The 23,370-nt window shown below is 50.8% G+C and overlaps 1 protein-coding gene across 4 annotated transcripts in view; it reads right to left on the bottom strand.

Moving 5' to 3' along the window:
- LOC119860079 (LON peptidase N-terminal domain and RING finger protein 1-like) overlaps window positions 1–23,144 on the bottom strand; it is an 80,911-nt gene extending 57,767 nt beyond the window's left edge. The window contains exons 1-12 of one of the 4 annotated variants that reach the window (XM_038413282.2): window positions 22,200–23,143; window positions 15,869–15,987; window positions 12,740–12,862; window positions 11,637–11,780; window positions 10,615–10,765; window positions 9,255–9,354; window positions 5,088–5,202; window positions 4,188–4,309; window positions 3,520–3,678; window positions 2,582–2,744; window positions 1,658–1,804; window positions 1,017–1,181 (exon numbers count right to left, since the gene is read on the bottom strand). In XM_038413282.2, coding sequence (XP_038269210.1) covers window positions 1,017–1,181; window positions 1,658–1,804; window positions 2,582–2,744; window positions 3,520–3,678; window positions 4,188–4,309; window positions 5,088–5,202; window positions 9,255–9,354; window positions 10,615–10,765; window positions 11,637–11,780; window positions 12,740–12,862; window positions 15,869–15,987; window positions 22,200–22,506 — 1,815 coding nt within the window. In that variant the 5' untranslated portion in view covers window positions 22,507–23,143. Of the gene's footprint in view, window positions 1–1,016; window positions 1,182–1,657; window positions 1,805–2,581; window positions 2,745–3,519; window positions 3,679–4,187; window positions 4,310–5,087; window positions 5,203–9,254; window positions 9,355–10,614; window positions 10,766–11,636; window positions 11,781–12,739; window positions 12,863–15,868; window positions 15,988–22,199 lie in introns of all 4 variants that reach the window. The other 3 variants (XM_038413283.2, XM_038413284.2, XM_038413285.2) reach the window with 3 other exon arrangements.
- Window positions 23,145–23,370: the final 226 nt, after the last annotated feature.

Raw genomic sequence — 23,370 nt, 5'->3', positions numbered from 1 at the left:
TGCAGCACCTATTTATGCCATTTAGGTGCGCAGTTGGGCACCTAAGTAATCTGAAAAAATGCTCTTTAAAATGTAACCAGGTTTAAGAGAAAACACCCCACTCGGGGGGAATGAGGAGAGGGCCTGCCTCTAGTTTCAGGCTGTCTAAAGCAGCGTAAAGTCCAGTCACGTTCAGAAGAGAATCTTTGCAACCAGTAGAAATGTACTTGCTTAAGAAAAGGAAAGCTTCTGTTCTGCAGAGTCTGAATCCATCAGAAGAATGTGACAAGCGAGTCGGATCCAGCCCTTTGGGCACCTCGTCCCTTGCCAGAAATGCCATTTTCTTGAAGTAGCCGCAAATATTTACTTTTTTTATTTTGATTCCAGGAACACTTTAAAAATATCTGTGGGCCACGTGTTAGACAGCGAAGGGTCACAAACCAGCACTAAAAATGATGCTGAGCAAGGGAAACCCTCTCGAAATAGCAATAGGAGCAACTACTAGACGAGGCAGACCACATTGACTTATTTGTCCCCTCTAGGATCCCCGCCAAACAGCAAGAGCTTTGTGGGGATTGGTTCGTCCCACAGCATATATTCTAAAACCAGGCATAGTTGATATATTCACCAGGACAGTGCCCGTGAAAACTCATGGTCGTGCACCTGGGATTGAGATATATCCGCTGAAAGGACCTCCCCCCGCCGTCCCTGCTCCAGCTCAGACCCCTTGCAGGGTTTAGCCATGAGATCATAGTAGGTTCCCCAAGCAATTCATCTTGGCATGCAGATTACCTCAGTTTCCCCTATGACCATATCACTGTCCTCAAACCTGTTCTTGTTTTAAAAAGGAGAGAGTAATACATTGCTCTTTGGGGCAGAAACAAGCTGCAGCACCTAGCACAATGGGGCTTTGATCCCCAATTGGCACTTTTACAAACAAACAAACATTTGGGCAGAAAATAGCCAGCCCAGTATTGTTGCTCAATAGCGTGGAGTGCAAACTCCGCCCCCTCCCTCCCCCAGCTCTGCTAATGTACCATGGCGTGGCCTGCAGAAAGCCCTGATGGTCCAGTCCTGGGCTCCCCACATACTGCTCCACCAAGGCACCTCACTCTCAACCTGCAGCGCCTTCTGCTGCTCCTGCCCTGGACGTCTGGGCCTTTTATTTCATAATGGAGGACTTCTGCTTGGTGCGTTCGATTCTGAAAAAATCACACTGCAAGAGTGATTCAAGTTCGGGAGAACCCCTCACGATGAGAGAGTAAAGGAGTTAACCCAGGAGCAATTTCATGACAGTCTCTAAGTGCCTACACCGGAATCTCTCCGCTCTGAGAGGTCTTTAATCTAGCAGACAGAGGCATCGTGGGATCCAGTGGCTGCAAGCTGAAGTCAGCTACATTCAAGCTGGGAATCAGATGGCAAATTTTTAACAGTGAGGGTAATGAACCACTGCACCAGCTCCTCAAGGGACAGGGCGGATCCTCCTCTGCTTGGAGATCAAGGATGGATGTCTTTCTAAATGCATGCTCTACTTCCACCACGGAGCTCCAAGTGATGCAGGAGCTCAGGTTAGAGATTCAGGATGACCCTTTCTGGCCATTGCATCTGTGGAATCTGTATGTTTATTTCTAAGAAGGCAGCCCTCCCATAGGCGCCTCGCCAGCAACTCCCTCATTACCTGGATGTCCTCTTCCTTCTCAGGCAGGGGGCCGCGGTGCATCAGAATCTGTCTCAAGGTGGCATCCCCGTGTTCACAAAACTTCTGCGCCTGCTGGTAGGTGCACTCGTTCAGACGCTGCAGCTCGGCCAGCTCTTCCCCTTCCACCTGGCCGGCGGGGAGATGGAAGCAGAATGGAAAGAAGAGTGATGGGGAGCACCGGAGGGGGTGAGAGATCAAGGAGAGGGAGTTGGAAGGAGACAGTGCAGGAGTGGTGAAGACAGGAGAGAAGAAAGCAATACAGGGGTTTTAGATAAACTGGTTCAGTAACATAGCACGTGCAGGAGCAGCACGAGTATGGGCGAGGTTCCTCTCTGCAGCAGGCAGTGCCAACCCAGCATGATACTGCTGTCATCCCAGCCACCCGCCCCCACAGCACTGTGTCCATTTAGTGACTCCTCGAAAGGCTGCGAACAGCAGAAGTTGGCCTGGGTCAGCTCACTCACACAGGGAGCCAATCCCATGTGCACAGCACTGGTTCCTCGTTCAGCACCACCAGTGCCACTGGTGAGCTATACTGCGAGCGGGAGGAAGGGATGCCCTCCATGACGAACCTGGCCTGCAGCACAGAGGTGGGGGCAGCCAGTTAGGCGTTGAATGCAAGGAGGCCAACGTGGGTGAAACGGCTGAAGTCCGTTCTTGGAAACCCCAGCACGCTCTAAACCTGGGAAGTAGAGATTATAAAGCAGCAAGGGATGAGCCGGCAGCAGATGGCTGGAGCGAACGGAAATTCTGAGCCCCAGAAACGCACCTGGAGAGAACGCTCCCATGCGCCAGAATTCACCATTCTGGGATAGCCTCATTTCAACCGGTGGTCTGCCCTGCTGAATGACTGTTACTGCCCCTGCTGTGCATTTATACAGCAGCCCTACGGGCTGCTCTCACCTTCTCATCCTCCAGGTACTCGATATCAGCAGTGTTGTAACCGTCCCTGTGTCCCCGCCTCAGCACCCGGAACCGATGCCTTCCTATCGTGTCCACCAGGGATCGCCCGTCGGCCAAGAACTCCATGTGCTGAATCTCCAACATGCAGCCGTAGTCCGCAAAACTGGAGCAGAAGAGAGGGGAGTATGGGGAGAAGAGGGAGGGAGCTTAGGCATGAGAGCAATGTGAGAGCGTCTTTCCACAAAAAAAGGAAGAAAAAGCCCCAGTAACTGGCTGGATGAAGGCCCTACACACAGAGAAGATCCCTGTCAAGCTATAAAACCCTCCACTAAGCCACATACATCTGCAAGGGAGTGATTCCTCCAGTGTCCAGGACACTGAATTATGTCCAAGCTACGCAACCGGTGACTATGGATATATTTTACTCAGGGCTCTTACATATCATTGCCGGAGCCCTGAGCATCTCTGACCCTTGTGACCCAGGTACGCAGCCCACCATCTTCCCACCAGGGGAGAGGGGTTTTGCCTTTTGGAGCCTGTCAGTGCTGTTCTGAAAGGAACTAGAGAGGTGCCTCTTGGAGGATCTGTGGGGCTTCCTTTCCCTACCCTCTAAACTCCCTTCATGTGGATCATTCTCCTAATGGGGGTTTCCAACAGAAATGCTGGAAGAGCTGTAGACTACAGCACTGCTGCACCTGGCCCTAACCACGGGATCATCTTTCTTCCAGCATTGACAGTGGCCCCCCGTGGACGTCACAGGGCCCCTAGACTGACAGCTACTATTTTGGAAGATAAAGACACAGGAACTGACATGTCTACAGCAAAAAAATGGGGCAGTCGATAGGTCTGAAAGGATGAAGCATGGGTAGTGGGAGGAGGGGGTCACAGATGAAGAGATGAGAATGCAGCTGCAGTTGGTGCCTTGGTCTGTGGCTCACCTCTTCCCACTCTCATACATACACATGCCAAACATCTTCGTGCCGGTCTCCTGGCACCTCCGCATCATGAGACGGTAGCGAGGTTCGAAGACGTGCAGCGGGCACGAGATGCCCGGGAAAGACATGGTGCACACAAAGATGGGGATGTTCTTGGTCAGGCTGCAGGGAAGGGGATGACAGGAAAGAAATTCTTGGTCATCGCTTTGAAACTTCACCCCTTTTCCGTGTGGACGTGGCAAGAGCAGCACATGGAAAAGCACAGGACACCGAGTCTCATCAGTCTCAAAGAGTCAATTTATACTTAGCAGGACCTGGCCAGTCTCACAAACCAGCTCTTTAATATTGCATTCCACCAAGAGGCAAGGGATGCATGAAGAAACAATGCTCTGGCCTTGCAGAATAGTAAATCATTGCCTCAGATTATCCAGGGGGATATAACTCTGCCAATGAAGCAGTCCAGCTGATCTGACATGGAGGCCCAGTGGAGAGAACCCCACCAACCCACCAGGTAGCAGCTTCTCAGTGGGATCCTCTCTGTTCTCTGAAGGGCCCTTTGAGACTGAAGGTCTCCCCTGTCCACATTCTGGTATAGGCACATACACTCACTCTCCCGCCCCTCTCCCCACACCCACACCCACACCCATGTATTGAAGACGTTCTTTGTTTACTTTGCGAGCTCTGCCATCTCAGCCTCATGCACCCGTTTCCTGTCTGCCAGCTGCGAGGGAAAGGTGGCCGCCATGATCTCCACCAGCAGCACGGTGGGGTTGTACTTCCCAGCCTTCAAATACTGAAAGAGAGAGAAAGAGAAAGAAGTACAACCTTGGGCAAAAACATTCAGGGAAGTGCAGGGGCCCAACTGAAGCTGGGAACTATCCCCAACCCTCATGGAGCCAAAGGCCATTTCAGATCAAAGAATGGGAAGGAGAGAGCCCACAATCTTCTTCTCCCAGTGATGTAGGCCCCTTCCATTCCAGCTATAGGAGGGTTTCCCACAGGTATAATAGGATTAGGTGTTATAGGAAAGGAATTGCCAGACTGGATCAGACCTATGGTCCATTTAGTCTAGTATCCTGTCTCTGACAGTGGCCAATATCAGATGCTTCAGAGGAAGCTTCAAGAAACCCCTGAGATAATCTGCTTTGTGATGGTCTCGTCTTAATCCATGTTAGTTAGAGATTCCCTTAATCCCTGAGGCATGAGGGTTTAATCCCCTTCCATTTTTGTTAGCCTTCACTATTATAACCCTAGATGTATATAAATGTGCAGTTTCTCTATGAATCTAATTAAATTCTTGGCCTCACCTAGTCTTGTGGCAATGAGTTCCACAGTCTCATTGCATGTTGTATGAAAAAGCATGAAACAATCACACGTACATGAGCAGACCCAGTGCCCCATCTGGTAGAGAACAGTGCTTGCCAACATACAGCACGGTCCTATCTTATACCCTCCTAGTTTGGCCAATGTGGCTTCCAGTCCTGCTGCTTTTACAGCTGGAGCGTGTTAGCAGCAGTGCTCCGATCTCCCTTCTGCTCCAACCCACAGAGTCACCAGAGGCTTCCTCTTACCTCTCTCAGGCTCTGTTTGCAGAGTGGGCAGTTGGGCCTGTGGTCCAGACAGCGCTCCAGGCACTCCTTGCAGAAGGTGTGGCCGCAGGGCGTGGTCACTGGCTCAAAGAACATCCTGCAGAACCACAGGCACAAGGGTGAGTACACCGAAGGCAGGAGGGTGGAAGAGGCGTGCGTGAAGTTACAGGCCATGATTTGGCCTCAGAAGAGCCGAAAGCCCAGGAAGGAGAGAAGCAGAGAGCAGGCCCCCCAGGTAGCTGGGTCCCAGTCTAGTTAAGGTTTCGTATGCCAGCAAAGCACGTGTGCTCTCTGGGCAACCAGTGCAAAGAACCTGTGGGAGGCTCGCGGATGCACACTTTGAGCTGCTGCCATCTGCACCAAAGTGAGGGCACTGTTTTGCGGGCAGCCCACGGCAGATGGAGTTACTACGCTCTAGCTGCCATGTGACCAGGGTATTAGGGGGCAGTGGTGCAGCCACTGCTGGAGAACAGCGATCGAGTTCTATGCCGCTCACAAACCCACCAGAGGTGCATCTTGCCCGCCACTGACACATCTCTCCGTGGCCAGAGCTCACAAAGGACCCACCACGCTCTTAACAGCTCCAGCTGTGCCCTATGGTACCTAGGGCTCACCTGCTATGCGACCTGTCAGGATGCATTACTGGGGACCTGGCGGAGGCTGGAGCCAACAGGAGAGGAGACTGTGCTGCCGTGCTTACACCCCAGAAAGGGGACGAGCACTTTACTGGGGATCTGCTCGTTAGTTTGTTCTATGAATTACTCTCACTGCTGGGGGCAGGGGGGAGCTCTTAGAGCTAGAGAAGAAGGATGGCCACTGGTTAGAGCACTAGCGGACACCTGGGTTCAAGCACTGCCCTGCCATAGACCTCTTGGATGAGTCTCATAAACCCAGAAGGGACCATTAGATCTAGTCTGACCGTCCCTGTATCACAGGCTATTAACGTGCACCCGAATCCCGCTATGTCGAGCCCAGTCACTTCACTTAAACTCAAGCATTTCAGTCCTCAGGAGACTAAACTGCTGTGTACCACAGGTATCAAGTACAAGCGAGACAGAGATCCCACCGATGCCCTGCAATGGCAGGGAACTGAGTAGGTGAGACAGAGCTTTGTGATCCCAGGAGGGGAGCCAGGCCTCATTTGCAGAAGAAGGTGAAAAACTCTCAAGGTCCCAGCCAGCCAGTGGGGGCAGATTCCATCCTGACCCCTGACTATGGCAACCAGTTAGACCTTGAGCATATGAGCCAGACCCACCAGCCAGGCATCTAAGACAGATGATTCTCTGTACCAGCTCAGAGCACCGATCCACCCCAACCAGTATCATGTCTCTAGCTGTGGCTCATCTCTGATGCTTCAGAGGAAGTTGGAGGGAAAAAAGATTCAAAGTGCATGTTGGGGGTGGGGATTCCTTCCTGACCCCAGCAAGTGACTGGCTGAAGCCCCAAAGCATGAGATTAGACAACAGTCATTATCATACTGCAGGGCTACACATGTTATGAGCATGCTGAAGGCAATGCAGACAATCCCGTTCCCTCCATGGTCCATGAAGGAAGAGGCTGAACAGGGGGAAGCACAGACTCACAGTCAGTCTATCTGCCTCAGGTGCCCATCTGTAAAACAGGACTAACAGCCCTTCCCTCCCTCACAGGGGTGCTGGGAGGATACATAGCTTTAAGAGGGTCAAGCAGCCGGAGACTATGGCAAATGGAACCATAGAATTACCATAGACAGAGAGAATTCACCCTCCGACACCTGCCCAGCACCTCCATCTTACAAAGCAAGTCAGCTCTCCTGCACATGGTGCTCACTCCCCTAACAGCCAAGCCTCCTGGCAGGCAACTGACTGTAAAGGAAACATGCAGCTGAGTATGACCAGTGTCTGGAAGGCACCTGACCCGGTGACGCTCAGTGACTTTGCCCCAGAGCCTCACACATCACTGAACATCTCCGCTCACACGGCCATTCCCCTTTGCCAAGAGCAGCCAGCCTAGCAGGTTATTCCCAGAACTTGCCAGCACTTGACAGTCAGTCAGTTTGCCAGGAGGCCCGAGCTCCATGCAGCATCTTGGCTCGCACAGACCATTTCCTCTCATCGAACTGACGTCTACCCTAATGGATTAGTCGCATTATTATTTTTAATCCAGGGAACTCAGGCTTAAAAAATAACCTGCCCTCGAGCTGCAGACCAGGGCTGGGTCGTTCAGAGGGATTAGCGCTTCAGGCCACTGCTCCTGGGTTCAGAGGCTGATCTGAAGTCCCAGGGTGGTCTCGGGGGCATGGCTCAGGGGCAGGTTGCCTGAGCACAGTGCGGCCATCGGTCTCTGCTGAACAGAAGCCTGAGGAGGGAGCAGCAGGTTTAAGGTCAGGACTGAGGAGCCCTGGCAGAGCTTTGCTCAGGTCCTGTCTGCTGCTGGCCAACATATCCAAGCACAAGGCCTAGTTCTCCTCCCGTCCCTGCTGGTGGGCGTTAAGGGTAGCTCCACCAAGCCAGAACACAGTCAAACCCAACTTGGAGAAAAGCCACATGTACCACTTCTCCTTCTTGCAGGGGCAAGCCATGTCCCAGATCTCCTTTCTCGCTGCTGGGAGAGGCCAGCCATTTGTGAGGGAACATGCTCACCTTGGCCTGCTGCTTAGTTAGCTGAATGCTCCAGTGTGAAGCCTGTCTGTGATGCTGGCTTACTGCTTAATCAGAAGTATAAATCACCCACCCCCAATCGGCAGCCTGGGCTCCAATCGATGGAATTAAACCACTAAAACCTCGGAGATCAGCCCCACAGCATCCCTGCTGGAGTCCTGGTGATCCTACCCCACACTGTCTTGTTACTGCACCTGCCTAGAGACAGGGCAGGGGTTTCCTCTGGAGACAACCGGGGCAGTCAGCATTAGGCAATGGAAGATGCTCCATCCCACCAGCACTGACGAAGGCCAAGCATGCTGCCTCCAGAGCGTTCCCAGCGATCTCCTTGGCCAGCAGAGCGCTAACGACTGGCCTATGTGACTTTCCACAGCAGGCGGCAGTTACCCACCAAATGGTCCCAACAGCCTTCCCCCAGAAGAGGGGAGGGTCCACCCAGACATGGAGAGTAACAGGTTACTTGGGACAAACCCAGGGAAGGGAGAGAGTAAGAGAGTAGGGACCAAAGGGGGACATAGAGCAGAGAGCCCTGGACCAGTGCCCGCTGCTTGGAGAAGACGTTAACAGGCCAGGACGTGCTGCCCAATGGAAGCGCCAATCATTGGGCTAACATTTCTCTCCTGCCTTCTCTCTCCATTGGGCTACTGGACACTTGTACATGCCTCGTTCCCCTCCTCAAAAAACAGTCCTGGGATTAAATGACTGGTGATTTGCAGGTACATTGGGCCAAATTCACCCCTAGTTTAACTCCACCCTCCTCAGTTCACTTACAGTGGGAGTGGTACATTTCCCATGCTGCCCAGTCGCTGGCTGAATCCCCCCACCCCCACCCCGGTGTAGCTACTAGGAGCAGGGAAAGGCTTAGGAGCAGCCTCAGGTCCAGGCTACAACGTGCAAACATCTTTGTCTTCTTGTTGCGCGAACACGAGCCTTCGGGAGAGGGGAGGAGGAGCGCTGTGTAACGGTTCCAGGTACTCAAAGAGTTAAGTGGATAATGAAGTTAATTTTAACACCCCCTTTGGCAAGTTTCACTGGGTTTCACTATCAGCTCACTCAGTCAAATGGCCCCAGCCTGTTCCCTGCTCTATATTATCCAACAAGCCAGCCTGGCTGCGTGCTGTATTCTGCACCAGTTTCCTCCCCTCTGCCATTGCCCCCTCCTATTCCAGTCCTGGAGTTTCTCTCCAACAGAGACGCCCAATGGTCCCCAGTTAAAGAAGGCACCCCTCACTTCAGAGCCTCAGCCTACAGGTGCCTAGTGTTTTCATTACAGTGAATCACACAGAGTGCACTAGGAATGCTGACTCATGAGCTGGTGGTAACGGACTCCATTATCGACATCAAAGGGACCAACCACACATTGTTATCCGTGTCCTGGGCGCTTTATCGTGCCTCCCTCATTTAGCTTTGCTGCGCTTTGGCATGCAAAAATTTAGCAGCAAGATGTGAGCAAAAGATCTGAGCCAGCAAACTGGGCCCCCCGCTCAGCAAAAGCCCTTTGGTGACTCACCGTATGCAGAGGGAGCACTCCAGGTCAGACACGCTCAGTAAGTCCCTTAGCTCTGGCTCGAGGCGATGGCTAGATTTTGCTGCTGTTTCCTCCCCGATACCTAGGAGCAGAGGAATGAGTGATGCCCTCCGGGAAACGCTTGGGGGTTTTCATAGATTTAAGGACAGAAGGAACCTCTATGATCACCTCGTCTGCCCTCCTGCAGCATACAGCCACAGGGTTTCAGCCGGGTGGATTTCAAATGTAACATTTTAGCAGGCAGCGTGGCCTGGATCTCAAGTCTAGTGAAGCAAGCGTAAGACCAGGAGCAATAATTTCTGCCCTGCCACTGAGTGAGTCATTCTGCATGGCCTGAGTGAGTCATTTCATCCCTCTAGGTCTGTTTGCTCATTTGGAGAATGAAACTAATTCTCTGCCTCCCATGGGTGGTGTGAGGTGTAAGTCGTTATAACCTGGACAATGCTTTGAAGAGGAAAAGCCAAAGTGTTAGGTAGCATTATCTAATTGTGTGTGTGTGTGTCGCGGCAACCATCATGTCCAATGCTGAGGCCAAGTTCATACTTTGGAAAAAATTTTCCCCCGGTGTGTACAGGACGGGAAGTGTTTCTCACTCCGGAATGGAGGGTCTGATCCAAAGCCCCTGGAAGACATTGGGAATATTTTCACAGACTTCAGTGAGCTTCTGGTTTGAAAGCAAAGTAACTACACTTGTCTTTTAAGCCTGTCTATGTGGAGGACACACTGTAACTGGAACCGGCATTAACAGCCGCCTTTCTAAGTGAGAGTATGCATGGGGAAATCACCCTGCTAAATGTGCTGGAAGCACATGCACTGGAAGAAGGGAATTCACAGTACAAATGGGATAGGATGGAATTCACAACCACATGATGCTGTACTTCCAAATACAACTCCAACCTGAATCCAAATACAACTCCAATATGAATCCAAATACCAGCCAGTCCCCCGCAGCCTACGAGACCAGGTGGGGGGATAGACACTGTCCAGTTCAGGTCACGGCCTTCTCCTCTGTACTTCCTATGATGAGGAGTCTGAGAGGGGATTGCAGCATGTGACTTTAGGGTCGAATTTGACCAGATACAGTCAGAAGTCTCTGGAGTAGACTCCTCTACCCGGCTTGGTGAGGGGACACACTCTAGAGGAGACTGACAAAGCTTCATTAAGAAATGTTGGGTTTCCACAATCACTGAGACTCTTCCACTCTCCATGAATATTAAGCCCCATCCACTGTGGGTCCCAATGCCAAGAGAGAGGCTGCAAACTTCCCTTGCAATGGAGGACAGGGTGACACACACACTCGCGGCATTTTGATGGGCTTCCAGGTGCCTGCGAGGCCACCTACCTAATGATCTCCCCTCTTGCCTCTCTGCCGAAGTCCCTGAGTCTTTCCTTCTCCTCAGCCACCAGGCAGGCTGCTGGGGAATTCGAGGCTCCAACTGGCTAAGTTCAGACAAAGCTTCCCCCTTCCCATCCTCCGTCTCTCTCTCTGGATCCTGGATCACAAAAAATAAAAAGTCAAGCCTGATATCCCTGACTCTCCTGCATTCCCCATAGACACGTCTGCACAACTGAGTCACCAGGGGGAAGGATTTTCCACACATGCTGGGCATGGGAGCTCCAAGGGAAGGATTTTACACCCACACTACAGAGGAGAAACACACACATACTACAGAGGAGAACAAAGATGCTGTCTCCTTGTTATCCAACCGGGGCACCTATCATGCATGCAGAGGATGGCCAGTGTTGTGCTTAAAACATGGGCCAACTCTCTCCAAGCTCCGCCCACTCCCTGGGTACGTCTGAATCCACATTCCCCCATCTCCATGTCCCTCCTCAACTGGTGGGGTCTCCCAGAGCGGGTAAAGTAACAATAGGAGAGGAGCTTTCATTAAGAGAGCTGGCCTGAATTTTTCCTCACGTTAAGCTTTTCATCGAAAAATTCCCCCCCACACTTTTTTTCCCCTCGAAAAACGAAACACAGGAAGGGAGAATTGCATACGTGACCCAAATTTGCTGTCACATCTTTTGTTGCCTGAGATAAGTTTGGAAATATTTTGCTTACCAAAAACACGGCAGGGGGGAAAAGAATCTGGAAAGTGGGTGTGTTCTCATACCTGCCCAATCCCTTCACAAGACATGGGGGTATCGCTTTCCCAGTGTTCAACCCGCTCTGTCCACCCCTTTGCGGTGCTGAATCTCTGCTTGCTGCAACTCCCTCCGTCTTTCCTTCACCCCCTTCCCAATTCCAGAGAAAGACATGACAGCACTCTTGGTTACACACACACACCTCCCTCTGAGTGACTATCTTCACCTGATCTTTGCACCTGCACGCATAACCATAGTGGGCCAAACAGGCCCCCTCACCTGCCCGTACTCTCCTGCCGCAGAGGGCCTTAGCAGAGGGCCTGCTCCTTCCTTCCCTGAGCTGGAGCTTTTAAAGTCCAAGCTGGCAGCACTCAGTAGTTCCACAACAGTGCCGGGCAGCGGGGAGCCATCCTGCGTGAGGAGCTGCAGGCAGAAGAATCACGTCACATGTCTGGTGCAGGGAAAGCACACCGTAAGGTGGAATGTGGATTCTAGATCGGGGTGGAAGAGTCTAAGCCCTCAACGCCCTCTGTTCCCCCCACCCCTATATATTCTAGAAGCTAGGCAGGACCAAACTCCGGCCATGCCTGATGGCTATAGGACAGGGTAGAGATGAAGATCCAAGCCCAATTTCTCGTCTTCAAAGCCTCTGGGCAGAATCCTGGTTTCCTGCTGCAGTGACACACCAGTTCTACCCATTGCCACATTAATGCCCGGGCAGTGCAGTGAGCTGGGAAGAAAGGGTGGTAGAAGAGAGGGAATATGGCAGTGGTAATTAACAGCCATGGGGACTTTGCCAAAAAAACTGATACAACACGGGCAAGTGCAGTGCAAACCGCTCCACCCACAACCATGTTCCTTGCCCTGGACTCGGATGGAGGAAACGTCTCTGAGCCCATGGAAGCATGCCGGGGTAGCAAGCGGTGCCAAAGGTCATGGTGATTTCTGTAAGGGGAGGGACACCGGCCAAACAGGATCTGCACTAAGATCCCCCACACTCCGGGCTGGCTAGACTGCTCTTTCTTAACCAGCCTGGGTGCAGTGCCTCCGCTAAGCATTGCCAAGGCCAGAGACTTGGAGCTGCAGCTCGAGAAGCAGTTTTCTGGACAGAAAAACTGCAAGGCTTTTGCCTGGGGAAGGTGGGGGGTGAGGGGAAGGAAGCCTGTTCATAGTTGCCCTCAGGAAGAGACTATTCCTCACTTCCATGCTGGCAGGGTTAGAGACTCGGTGGAGCAGGATGCCCAGTCTCCGGGAGGAAAGGAGCACCTCATTGCTTTATTCAAGGGCACTGAAATCCATGCCCAGATTTCTATCTCCTGGGGAAGTCGACAGGTTTAAAGTGGGGCCTGACTCTTGGCTGAAAGGCCCCGGGGCACGTTCACCTTTTCCATCTCATGCTGAGCGGCAGGGAAGCTGGGATTCAGTGTAAGGCAATGGTGGAACTGCAGCAAGGCTTCAGACTTCTGCCCCATCTCCAGCAGCACCTTTCCTTTCCTGAAATAGCCCTGCAGAGGAGCAAAACAAATAGGACCGAGCCATACAGATTCCCCATCCAGATTAGTCACCAGCTGGTTGTTTTCTTTTAAAGGGAACCTCATGCCCCTGAGAGGCGCTAGCTTGGCAGCCCTAGAAACCCAAGTCCTCATTGTATCAGCTCATCACGCAGCACTAATACAAGTTAGCCCACCAACTCAGACCTTGCGGAACCCCTTAAAAAAATCCCAAATGGCCACTTAGGCTTCCCTCTGAGAAGCCCCATGAACTGAGCTATGAATCCCATGAATGTCATAAAAAGCCATGTGTGGTGAAATGTGAACTCTGTACTGCTGCTGTCTCAGAGAATCGCAGAAATTACAAATGGAAAAGACAAGAAGGCAGCTAGTCCTGCTGAGCAGTAAGGAATGTTTTTGAGGCTGTGTTTTTAACACACTGCCAACATGGGTATTGCATGGATATGGCTGATTTTCTATAGGATAGCGACCTACTACCGCTGCTGGCTCAGAACTTTATTCTTTAAGCTCACATGCTAGTGTTTGTTCTGTGGTGCTAAAACAGGGGTCAGCAACCTTTGAGAAGTGGCGGGCCAAGTCTTCATTAATTTAAGGTTTCGCATGCCAGTAGTGAATCTTATATTTACAGGGGGCCCCCGACAGAACCTCAGACTGGCAGCGGCGTTCAACATTCAATATTTGCAACTTGCCACTTAATTTGGTTAATGTGCTTCCAAGCAAGACACACCCAATGACTGTGTAGAGAGCAAGCGCGCGAGTTCAGAATTAGCAATGTACCATGAGCCCGGCTTGGTAACCAGCTGCACCAGGGCTGCTGGAAGGTGGTGGCGTTCAAAGATTGGATCCTCTGCACAATGAGCACATTTTCCCATCCACTCTCTAGATCTCTGTTGCCGCTCTTTGCAAGCTGTCCCTTTCCCAGACATCCCCCAGGGACACAGGGAAGGGCCACCATGAAAGTTTTCCAAACTATAGGCCAAGGGAGGCTAGGAGAAACCCCTTAGTGGCTACTGCATTTCCACTGCACTGCCGGGACCTGGCTCCAAATTAAGCTGAGCTGAGGGTAAGATATTTGCATCTGGGGGGAAATTTGTCAATTTTGGAGTCCGAAGAGAATTTGTGACACTGAAAAGAAAAATCCCCTCATCTTTCTGTATAATTTGTATTAGTACAGCCATTAAAGACATAGCGCCACATGTGCACTCCAGCCAAGCAATGCTCAGTACAGGAAATGAGGGGACAAAGACACCTTTGTGCTCAGTCCCCAGTGTAAATTAGAGCAACCTCAAGGCTGCTGTAATTTACATCCGACTGCCCACAGCCCTCAAACCTCCAGTTCACTCCAGCCATGCTCTCTCTTTTCCTTGATGTGCCCCTGGTATATAGTGGGCTGCAAAGGAAGACAGCACAGAGCCATCCATGCCCGCTCTTCCCATGGGGACCCACTTATACTGAGAGTACTCCCTCATGGGGAGATCTGGCTGCCCTTGTGTAGCTGGAGAAGTATAAAGGGGCCACAACGCCATAGAGAATCCAGCCCACACTGTGCAAACACACACAGAGAAACCAGATCTCTCCAAAACCTGGGCAAGTGAGCTCAGAAAAATCAGACGGTATGAACATTTGTCGCTGTCATATTATCCAAAAGGCCATGCTACTCCCTTGCTCACAGACACTGAACGAAGGCCAAAGAAAACGAGGTCAGCTCCACCCGTGGTGAACTGGAGCCTGTGTCATAAAGAAACCATAGGCCCATAGTCTGGCATAATCAGCCAGCTCAGTTTAAGCAGGCAGGCTGGAGACGGAGCTGCCTTTCCCCTTCAAGGTCTGGCCTGAAATCTCTAGCAGGGCGCTGGAGGTGGGAGGGAGTCATGCATATATCTCTTTTTATACTGGGCTTGTCTAGCAAATGTCCTGTTGTACCTGGCCTGTGGGAGGAAAGCCAAGAAGAAAGCACCTACTTCCAGCACTTAGTGAGCCACAGGATATCTCACCATAGAGAAAACAACTCTATTTTGCCTGGCAACATACAAGGGAACAACAGCTGTGCCAGCGGTAACAAAAAATGGCCTGGTCCCCTTATGCCTTTGCATCACTAACTGTGTAAGGGATGAACTTCCTGCCAAAAGCACCTTGGAAAACGCCATCTGATTTCCCAAGAGAAGGGATGAGGGAAAGGTTCCCACCTGTGAGCGTCTGCCCTCAAAGGCTCGATAGTTTACAGCATCACACGACAATGCTGCCTCACTGCATGATGACACAGAGGCGTTGCATCATGGTGGAGCATTGCAATGCACAAAACAAATGGCGTGCGCTTGATAGTCTAGCAAGTTAAAGCCTGATCCAATGCCCATTAGAGTCAATGGAAAGAATCTCAATTTTTATAACAGGCATTGGATCAGGCCCTAAGACTCATGGGATGCTGACATGCCCACGAATTTCAGGAAGAGCGGCCAAAAGGCAAAGCACCCTGGAGCTGGAGGGGGGAAGAGGCTTAATGGAGAAGACCCTCTAAAACTGCAACAGCTGAAATCTGAATGGGTTCTGAGTCCCAGAGCTGAATCCTAGTGCATCAGCAGATAAGTTGCTAGGTGCATCCTGTTCACTCCGGGAGTGTTTTATGTTTGATAACAGATTCAAATTTTGCTCTTAAATATTTGTAGGACCCCCTCCCCATCTCCTTAGGGCAGCTCTAACTCTCTCCGGGGCGGGGGGTTCGTAGAAGTGTGGCAAAACAAGATCAGGGAGATGCCTGGGGCCAAATGAAGCCCTCTGGAGAAGCGGGAAGGGAGAGCTCGCCAGCATTTTTAACCCCCCATTTAGAGTTCTAACCGTCCCAGGAATGAAATCCCCGTCCCTGTGAGCAGACGGCTACAGTCCCACAGCTCAAGCTCAACATTTTGCATCATGTTTTGTTTCAAAGAGCCCTTGTAGCCCACAGCAAGTGCCCCATCCACCTTCTTGTAGCAGAACAAACCCACTAGCCATGCACTGACTCACCTCAAACTCTTCTGGCTCACTCCGGTACACCACCTCCAAATCCTCCAGTGCCTCTGAATACTGCTGCAGGGCCACATACACCTCCGACCGGCACAGCCTCAGCGAAACATCATCAGGAGCTGCAGGCAGAAGCCTCAGTGCCGTTAGTACAAGGTCTGCACTCAGTGTCTCCTATACACGGCAAACCACATTCTGACCTAGTGCAAACAGGTGCAAGTCCTATGGAAATCTCCTGGACAAATTCAGCTGGGGGAGGGGGGGGGTTTACAACATCAGAAAACAGGTGTCGGGGTAAAGTAGTGTAACTTGCACTGACTTGGCATTGGATGGACAAGGCAAAATAAGCATAGCTTGCACATCGGAGTGCGGAGGAGAGGGTGTAGAAGGAAAGCCAGCCAATAGGATAAAACAGTTTGACAACTGTTTTGCACACTCATTGTATGCCAAATTGGTGAGACTTGCACTATTTTATCACATACACTTGCATTTGCATTTTGATCAACTTACGCCATGATTCTGTCACCACTAAATTCACACTGTTGGCACTAATTAGTTTTTGTTAATGACTTAATTTCAGGCCAGGATGCAGAAGAGTCCGTAAGGCAATGAATATGCAGGTTAGCACTCTCAGAGTAGAATATCCACATCAGACACATGACTAAGAGATCTTATCCAGCTAATTAGATGATCCTGTCTGACACGAGTCACAGATGTCAATATTTTATAACAGGAACGGGTAATGCAAAGCAGGCTACGATTAAACTAGAGTTGGTCAACAAAGCTAAAGACTCTATAATTCCAGACCTTAACTCATGAAAACTCTGAAATTTTCAAAGCTGATTTCATTCTGCTAGGTTTCAAAATGGGCCTAGTTTTTCATTTTTGATCTCCAAATATTTACAAGGATTTCTTTTATCTGCATTACTGTATTCCCATGTTTTGGAAATTTCTCAAAAATGATTTTTTTTTTTCAATTTTGAAATAGACACTTTGCATTTAGGGTGTACTTCTGATTTTTTGTAGAAGCCTGGCGCGTGGTGAATTGGTCTGATCCAGAGTGGTACAATCGTCAAAAACAAAAGAAAACAAACTGAAAACTGATAAGTAAAAAATGAAAATGGTACATAAAACATGAAGAAAACTGTTTTTCAGCTGAAAGTTTTTGACCAGTTCTACTTAAAACCAGTCACAAGGGTATCCCAAGTAAACTACCCACCCTTAGAATAATGAATCATGTTTATTATTGTAATGCCTAAGGACCAGCAAAGATTGGGGCCCCACTGTGCTCGGTGCTGTAAAACTGTCCCAAATAGATGAGCCAGACACAGGCTATGGGAAATGGACAGAATAACAAGCAGAGCAATCAGTTACAAAACAGACTGCTTAGAGACAGGGAATCAGAGCTTCCATTTCATCTACTCCCTTTCCTTGCTAATGCTGAACAGCTCCCTGTTTTTTAATCTCAGGTGCTTGGTGTAATAAGGCTGAATCACAGCCAGCATCCCTTCAGAGACTATTCAACAATCTACGAAACCTAGGGATTCCCCTCTCCCACCCCAAATATCCAGCCTTCAATTTCCCTTCATTCCAATTTATCCTGATGTACCCAACCTCTTAGCAAGACCTCAACTGAGTGGAATCTGACCATGCATATTACAGCTGCCTTTCAAGAACAGGACCTATTGGTTCAAGGCTGGGGAGGAGGGGTGGGGGCTGTTCTCCAGACATCCAGAAGCAGTCTTTTGGGACACAGCTGTGCTTCTGTGGCTGGAGAAAGAATAAAAATAGTCCCTGTGGTGTGCTGTTGCCATAGAAGGCCCAGAGGTGTCTGCTGTGAGTCACTGAGTGATGCTGCTGTGAGACATTACAAAACAACATTCGGCTGAGGACCCATAGGCTGCAGGGACACTAGACAGCCTCTAAGTCTGTCTGGCCAAGTGTTTGTGATTTCCACGTCAAGGAAGATGGATGGAGGAGGAATATGGAACAAAGAGAGGGAATCTGTAGCCCTTATTGGCCAGATTCCGAGCTGGGGTAAATCAGCATAAATTCAATGCATCTACACCAATTTACATCTGCTGAGGATCTGGCTCTATGTTTTCAAGTATAAATTTAGACTGAGATTCCCCAAAGCAGCCTACGGGGACGAGGAATTCAGTTCTCATTGACAGATTAATAGCAGTTGGGCACCTTTGAAGTTCCTCGCTTTAGAACCAACGAAAGGTGCTGTAGTGCCAATTCTACAGACCTCTGCTAGCTCCTGGACAGACACTTACACTGGGCCTCATCCCTTGACCTGGTGGGATCACCTCTAAGGTTTACCTTTCTTCCAGCACTTCCACTGCGAGTTCCAGGGGGACTGCTGATGTCACATGGCCACTTGTTCACTAACACCCCCAATTCTAATTTCATAGAGGTTACCGGATAAGCATAAGATGATATTACTTTCAGATCCTACTGACCTAGGCTGGATTTCAGCCGATGACTTGTAGTTAAAAGGCTCCCTGGCTCAACCGGTCATACCATATATTAATTTGCAGAGGGGGCCACCTATCCCCCAGTGTGCTAGTAATTTTCCCGGCCAAGCTGTCTGTCTATGAATATTTTCTCTCTTTCAGTCACTCCTTGTGAGAATGTTACATGACTGCTGAGGGGTACAAGCTTAATCAATGAGAAAGCCTGGCTGTGAACCCTTAGCCCACCTCTGTAATCCACAGCTGGCGATGCACAGCAGATTAGAGAGAGAAAATACCCCTGCACTAATTATACTGCTGGCTCTCCGGCACTCCCAGGAAGGCTCATCTCCCCAACCACTCCAGATTCTAACTTCGGAATGTGAGGAAAGGCCAGCTCGATAACATCGCCTCCATGTTTGCGCTGGGGAAGCCGTCACCCTGCAGGGGGTTTACTCAGGTGGGTTTCATTTGGGCTGCCCTGGTGGGTTAAAGTGAGAGCTTGACAGCAGCAACCCAGAACCAAGCTATAACAAGGGCAGGCGTGGTGCCGTCCTTCTGAGTGAACATAAACGCAGTGGCCAGGCATCCACACCTCTGGAAATTCATTTGTGGACAAAGAATAGTCTTGAGAAAAGAAAACAGAGGAGGGAACTGATGACAGACTTCAAACGTGTGAAGGGCTGTTCTAAGGAGGACAGGGATCAATTGTTCTCCATGTCCACTGAAGGCAGGATAAGAAGTAATGTTAATCTGCAGCTTCAGGTTAGGTATTAGGAAAACTTTCTAACTATAAAGGTAGTTAAATTCTGGAAAAGGCATCCACGAGAGGTTGTAAAATCCCCATCACGGCAAGTTTTTAAGAATAGGTTAGAAAGGGATGGTCTGGGTTTATTTGGCCTGCCTTAGCACAGGAGGCTGGACTTGACAACTTCTCGAGGTCCCTTCCAGTCCTACATTTTGGTGATTCTACGATTTTATGACTAAGGGGGGCAAAAATCTGCTGTGTGATGTGAGTGTTAAACTCCCACGTAGCTCTAAGAAAACTCAGCCAAGGACTGCTCTGTAGCCAAAGGAAAAAAGGGCCTTGGGCTAAAATTGAGCAACAAACTGGAAACGCTTTCCAAGTAGTTATAGTTATTTAACCACAGATAAGAGATTCTAGCAAAACCGCTCTGAAGAAGACATGCTGCTGAAATGTTAGCAGCGCTCTCTTCTCCATAATAAAACAATCGTAAGTGCTCTGAACATATGCTCTGGTGTATTGCTCTGTATAAGCCTGAGGGTGTTTAGGGTGTACAGCAGATTTGGGCTTGGTTTGCTATGTGCGTTTCCCAAGCACACAACACTGCCAGTGCACCTGAATCCTCTGCCATTCCAGACCTAGGCTCTGATGCAGTTCTGCCAATGAGCCGCAGTCCTGGCGGGCAGACAGCTGTGACTATGATGGCCAATGAGACTATTTATTCATGCAAACATACCTGTCTTTACTGTAACCTTGCCCACATCCCCATGTGTCTCTTTATCCACCTGTTGTGTCTTGTCATAATCCTGGAGAATGAGCTCTCTGGAGTAACAGTTGCCTTTCCTTACTTATCTGCTTGGTGCCTAGCAAAACGGGGCTCTGATCTCTGACTGGGTCTCCTCTCCCGGGTGCTAGTGCTATATATATATAATAGAAGGAGATGCAGCCCCTCCTCCCAACCTAGTCTTTGAGCCAGGACTGCCAGCCAAACTGAGCTGTGCAGTGTGTTTTGTTAAGAGGAGAAATGGAAACCACGGTGAAATCACAACTCATTTTTCATTTGGGGCCTGAGCCGAGCTCAGAATCCAGAGGAGAAGAGCTAGGATGTGACTATTTTGCACTACTTCACCTGTCCCCTTCATGTGTGCGTAAAGACAGAATGCCATGGCCATTAGTAGTCACAGGTTTAATGATGCCTACAGATCGGATTTATTTGCCACATGCACCGAGACACACGTGAACTTGAGCTTGTGGGGGAAAGTTCAAGATCTGGCTAGATGTTCTTTTTGTGACTGTTCTGTGTTTTCTTTTACATCTGTGGCTGTTGCCTAATGGCATTTCATAATTTTGATTGCCACTATAAGTTAAAGAGAGGTCCACGATTCCCACTGATACACTAGCTCATTGGCAAAAGTGACATAAGGCAACTGATGTATTAACAAAGCACTGCCTTTGGTTAACTGCAAAGTGCTTTTTCATTTCCCTTGAAAATAATACAATTTTTTAAGATGTTGTTTATAGACAGGCAGTATCCATAACCAAGAAGGGAAGTTCTTCTGGGCAGGGATTGAATATTTTCCATGTGTTTGTACAACGCCGAGCACCAGGAGACTGGTGCAACAGCAATCCAAATGATAAGAATAAAGACAAGTTGGGGAGATGGTAAGCATAGAACTACGAACCTTTGGAGCACACATATAGTGTAACAAGGATTTGGAACTTTTGAACATTTTTCTTACATTTCTTTTACAGAAATCCCATGATGTAAAATAAAACAGTAATGAAAATGTTAATTAACACACAGGCATGCATTTGCTTCAAGACTGTTGATCAAGCAATCGTGATGCTGAAAAGTGATGCATGCCTTTTGTTAATATGTTGGATAAAAGGATCTGCTCAGGACACAATGAGGATTTATTAGCCATCAGCAAATTAGTTACATAGAAACACTGCATTCCCAGGCGCTGGTACTATTGTGATTAATGAATTAATGTTTGTGCCATGCACTGGAAATGCAAAACTCTAGCTAAGTGCTACTCAGTATTGTTGCTGTCCTAGGAGCAATCCACATTTCCTCCTATGTTCAGAAAATACAGGGCCGGCAAATTTCCCCTGGAGGTCAATCCTAAAAGAAGACTGCAGGATCCAGCCCTGGCCCTTGGAGTCCTGGGAGACTAGAGAATTAGTCAAACCTTGGCTAAGAGTCTTTGCCATGGCTGCATTCTCCCAAGAAGCAGAGGTGACTCAGACAGGTGTAACTGTGGGTGGATACACTGGGATGATCTCACAACCCTGCTGATCATTTTCCATCTTCATAGCCCTTTTCCAAATTGCTCCAGCAACATGGCACTGCCCCTGTGACCAGCAAAGCTGGGCAAAGAACTTCCTCTGGGACTGACACATCGCTGCATGTGAGCACTCTGCACTACTGATCTTCCAACTTCTAAAACAGCTGTTCCCCTCCCATCCTCTCATAAACTCACAGCCCCTCCTGAAAATAATGGCTCCAATTCTGCTACCACTTACACACATGAAACCCTTTGGATTAGTGGCTGACAGCAGAATTTGCCCCAGCAACTATACCCCTCAACCTGCTAAAGAAGTTGCCCATGAAAGAAGAGCAATGTCTGCTCATATGCATGGAGGGAAGCTACATACGTGCAGGTGAATAACATAAATAGTGCACAGGACTTGCAAAAGAAAATATCGGCAACTGAATGAAAAGCAGAGGGCTGTTACTCTCTGAACTTTGGTATAGATGATAATAAAAGTGCTCTTTTAAAAGTCCTAAGGAGTGGGGTTTGGAGGGATTAAACCCTTCATCTGTGCAAGCCTGGTGAAACTGAGGTTGGCTTCAACTGCATCCGTTAGTGACGCCGTGCGAAGTCACAGCTTCATGCACGGAGCTCGGATGGTGGGGTTCCCGTCTCAGCTAATAAAGCGGCTCTTTACTGACAGGAAACTGATAACGAGCGAGACGGTGCAGCCTCCGAATCAGGCATGCCCGCCGAGGAGTTACATAACCAGGAACTGGTGGGGGTTTGCTTTGTCTGGGTGCCTGGATCCAGACATCGACCAGCCTCCCTCCCCACCACCCCCAGACCCTTGACCCCCTCTCCCCCGCCACGCTTACCCAGTTCCAGCCCCTTCTGGGTTGTCCTCAGAGCGGCCCTGTAGTCTCGGCTCCTGAGCAGATCTTGCAGGTGGCTTTGCAGCCGGGCCAGCTTGGTGTCCCGGTCCAGGCACTTCTCCAGCAGGCCGCCCAGCAGGACGTTGCAGTGAACAGCCCTCGAGCCCAGGAGTTTCAGCCTCCCCCGGCACACGAGGCAGCGGGAGGGCAGCGCGCCGCCCAGGCACCGCTTGCAGAAGGAGTGGCCGCAGGAGACGGTCACCGGGTCCCACAGGACAAACCGACAGGCGGGGCAGAGGAAAACTTCCATCGCGGGGAGCTACCGCGCCCTTCCCGGGGCAGCAGCGCGCCGCATGGGCAGGCGCGGGGGGATGCGGCCCTGGGGCAGGGGGCACTGCGCCCCGGCAATCGGGGGGGCGGGCGGGCTGCGCCCCTAAACAAGGCGAGGGGCGCAGCTCTGTCCCGGCTTCTCCCTCCCCTGGCGGCCCGGGACCCGCGCAGGGAGCTCGGGGTGGTCCCTGTCTCCTGCCTTCTCCTCGGGCTCAGCGCCGCGCCGGGGGGGCTGCCGCTGCGGGACCCATCCGGACGCACCCACGCCCCTTACCCCATCCTCGCCCGCCGCGCCTGGCGGGCGGGCACCCCCCGGGGGGGGCGGCGGGGCGCGCTCGGGCTCCCCGCGGGTGACGGCCCCTCCGCGCTTTTCCTGCCCCCTTCCTGCGCGCCGGGGTCCCCGTCTCTGACCAAGCGGCCGCAGGTTTCCTCGGATCTCCCCTTTCGCATCCCTTCTGCTGCTCCTCCCACCCTCCTCTTCCCGGGGAGGAAGGCAGAGGGGGGCCAGCTGGGTGCAGCCACTTCCCCGGGGCTGGAGCAGCCCGGCTCCATCCCCGAGGAGCGATTTGTCGGGGTGTTGCTCCCCCCCCCTCCCCCCGCGGCTTGCAAACGCTTTTGTTGCTTGCACAAAACTACATTACGTAAAATCTAGGGCAGCCCCCCCGTGACGCGGCTCCGGCGGCCGCCCATTGGCGCCCGGCTCAGGCCCGCCCCTGTTGTGAAACAAACCTTGCGGGCGGCGTTTCATAACCGCCGACCGGAGGGGCTGGGGTCGGCGGGGAGGGCGAGACGCGGAGCCGTGGGCTCAGCTTGCCGCAGCCGGGGTCTGGGGGCAAGGAGTCCC

Source organism: Dermochelys coriacea, chromosome 8, assembly GCF_009764565.3.
Source record: "Dermochelys coriacea isolate rDerCor1 chromosome 8, rDerCor1.pri.v4, whole genome shotgun sequence".
Lineage (NCBI taxonomy): Eukaryota > Metazoa > Chordata > Testudines > Dermochelyidae > Dermochelys > Dermochelys coriacea.
Note: the sequence above shows the minus strand (reverse complement) of the source record. Positions and strands in the feature narration are given on the sequence as shown.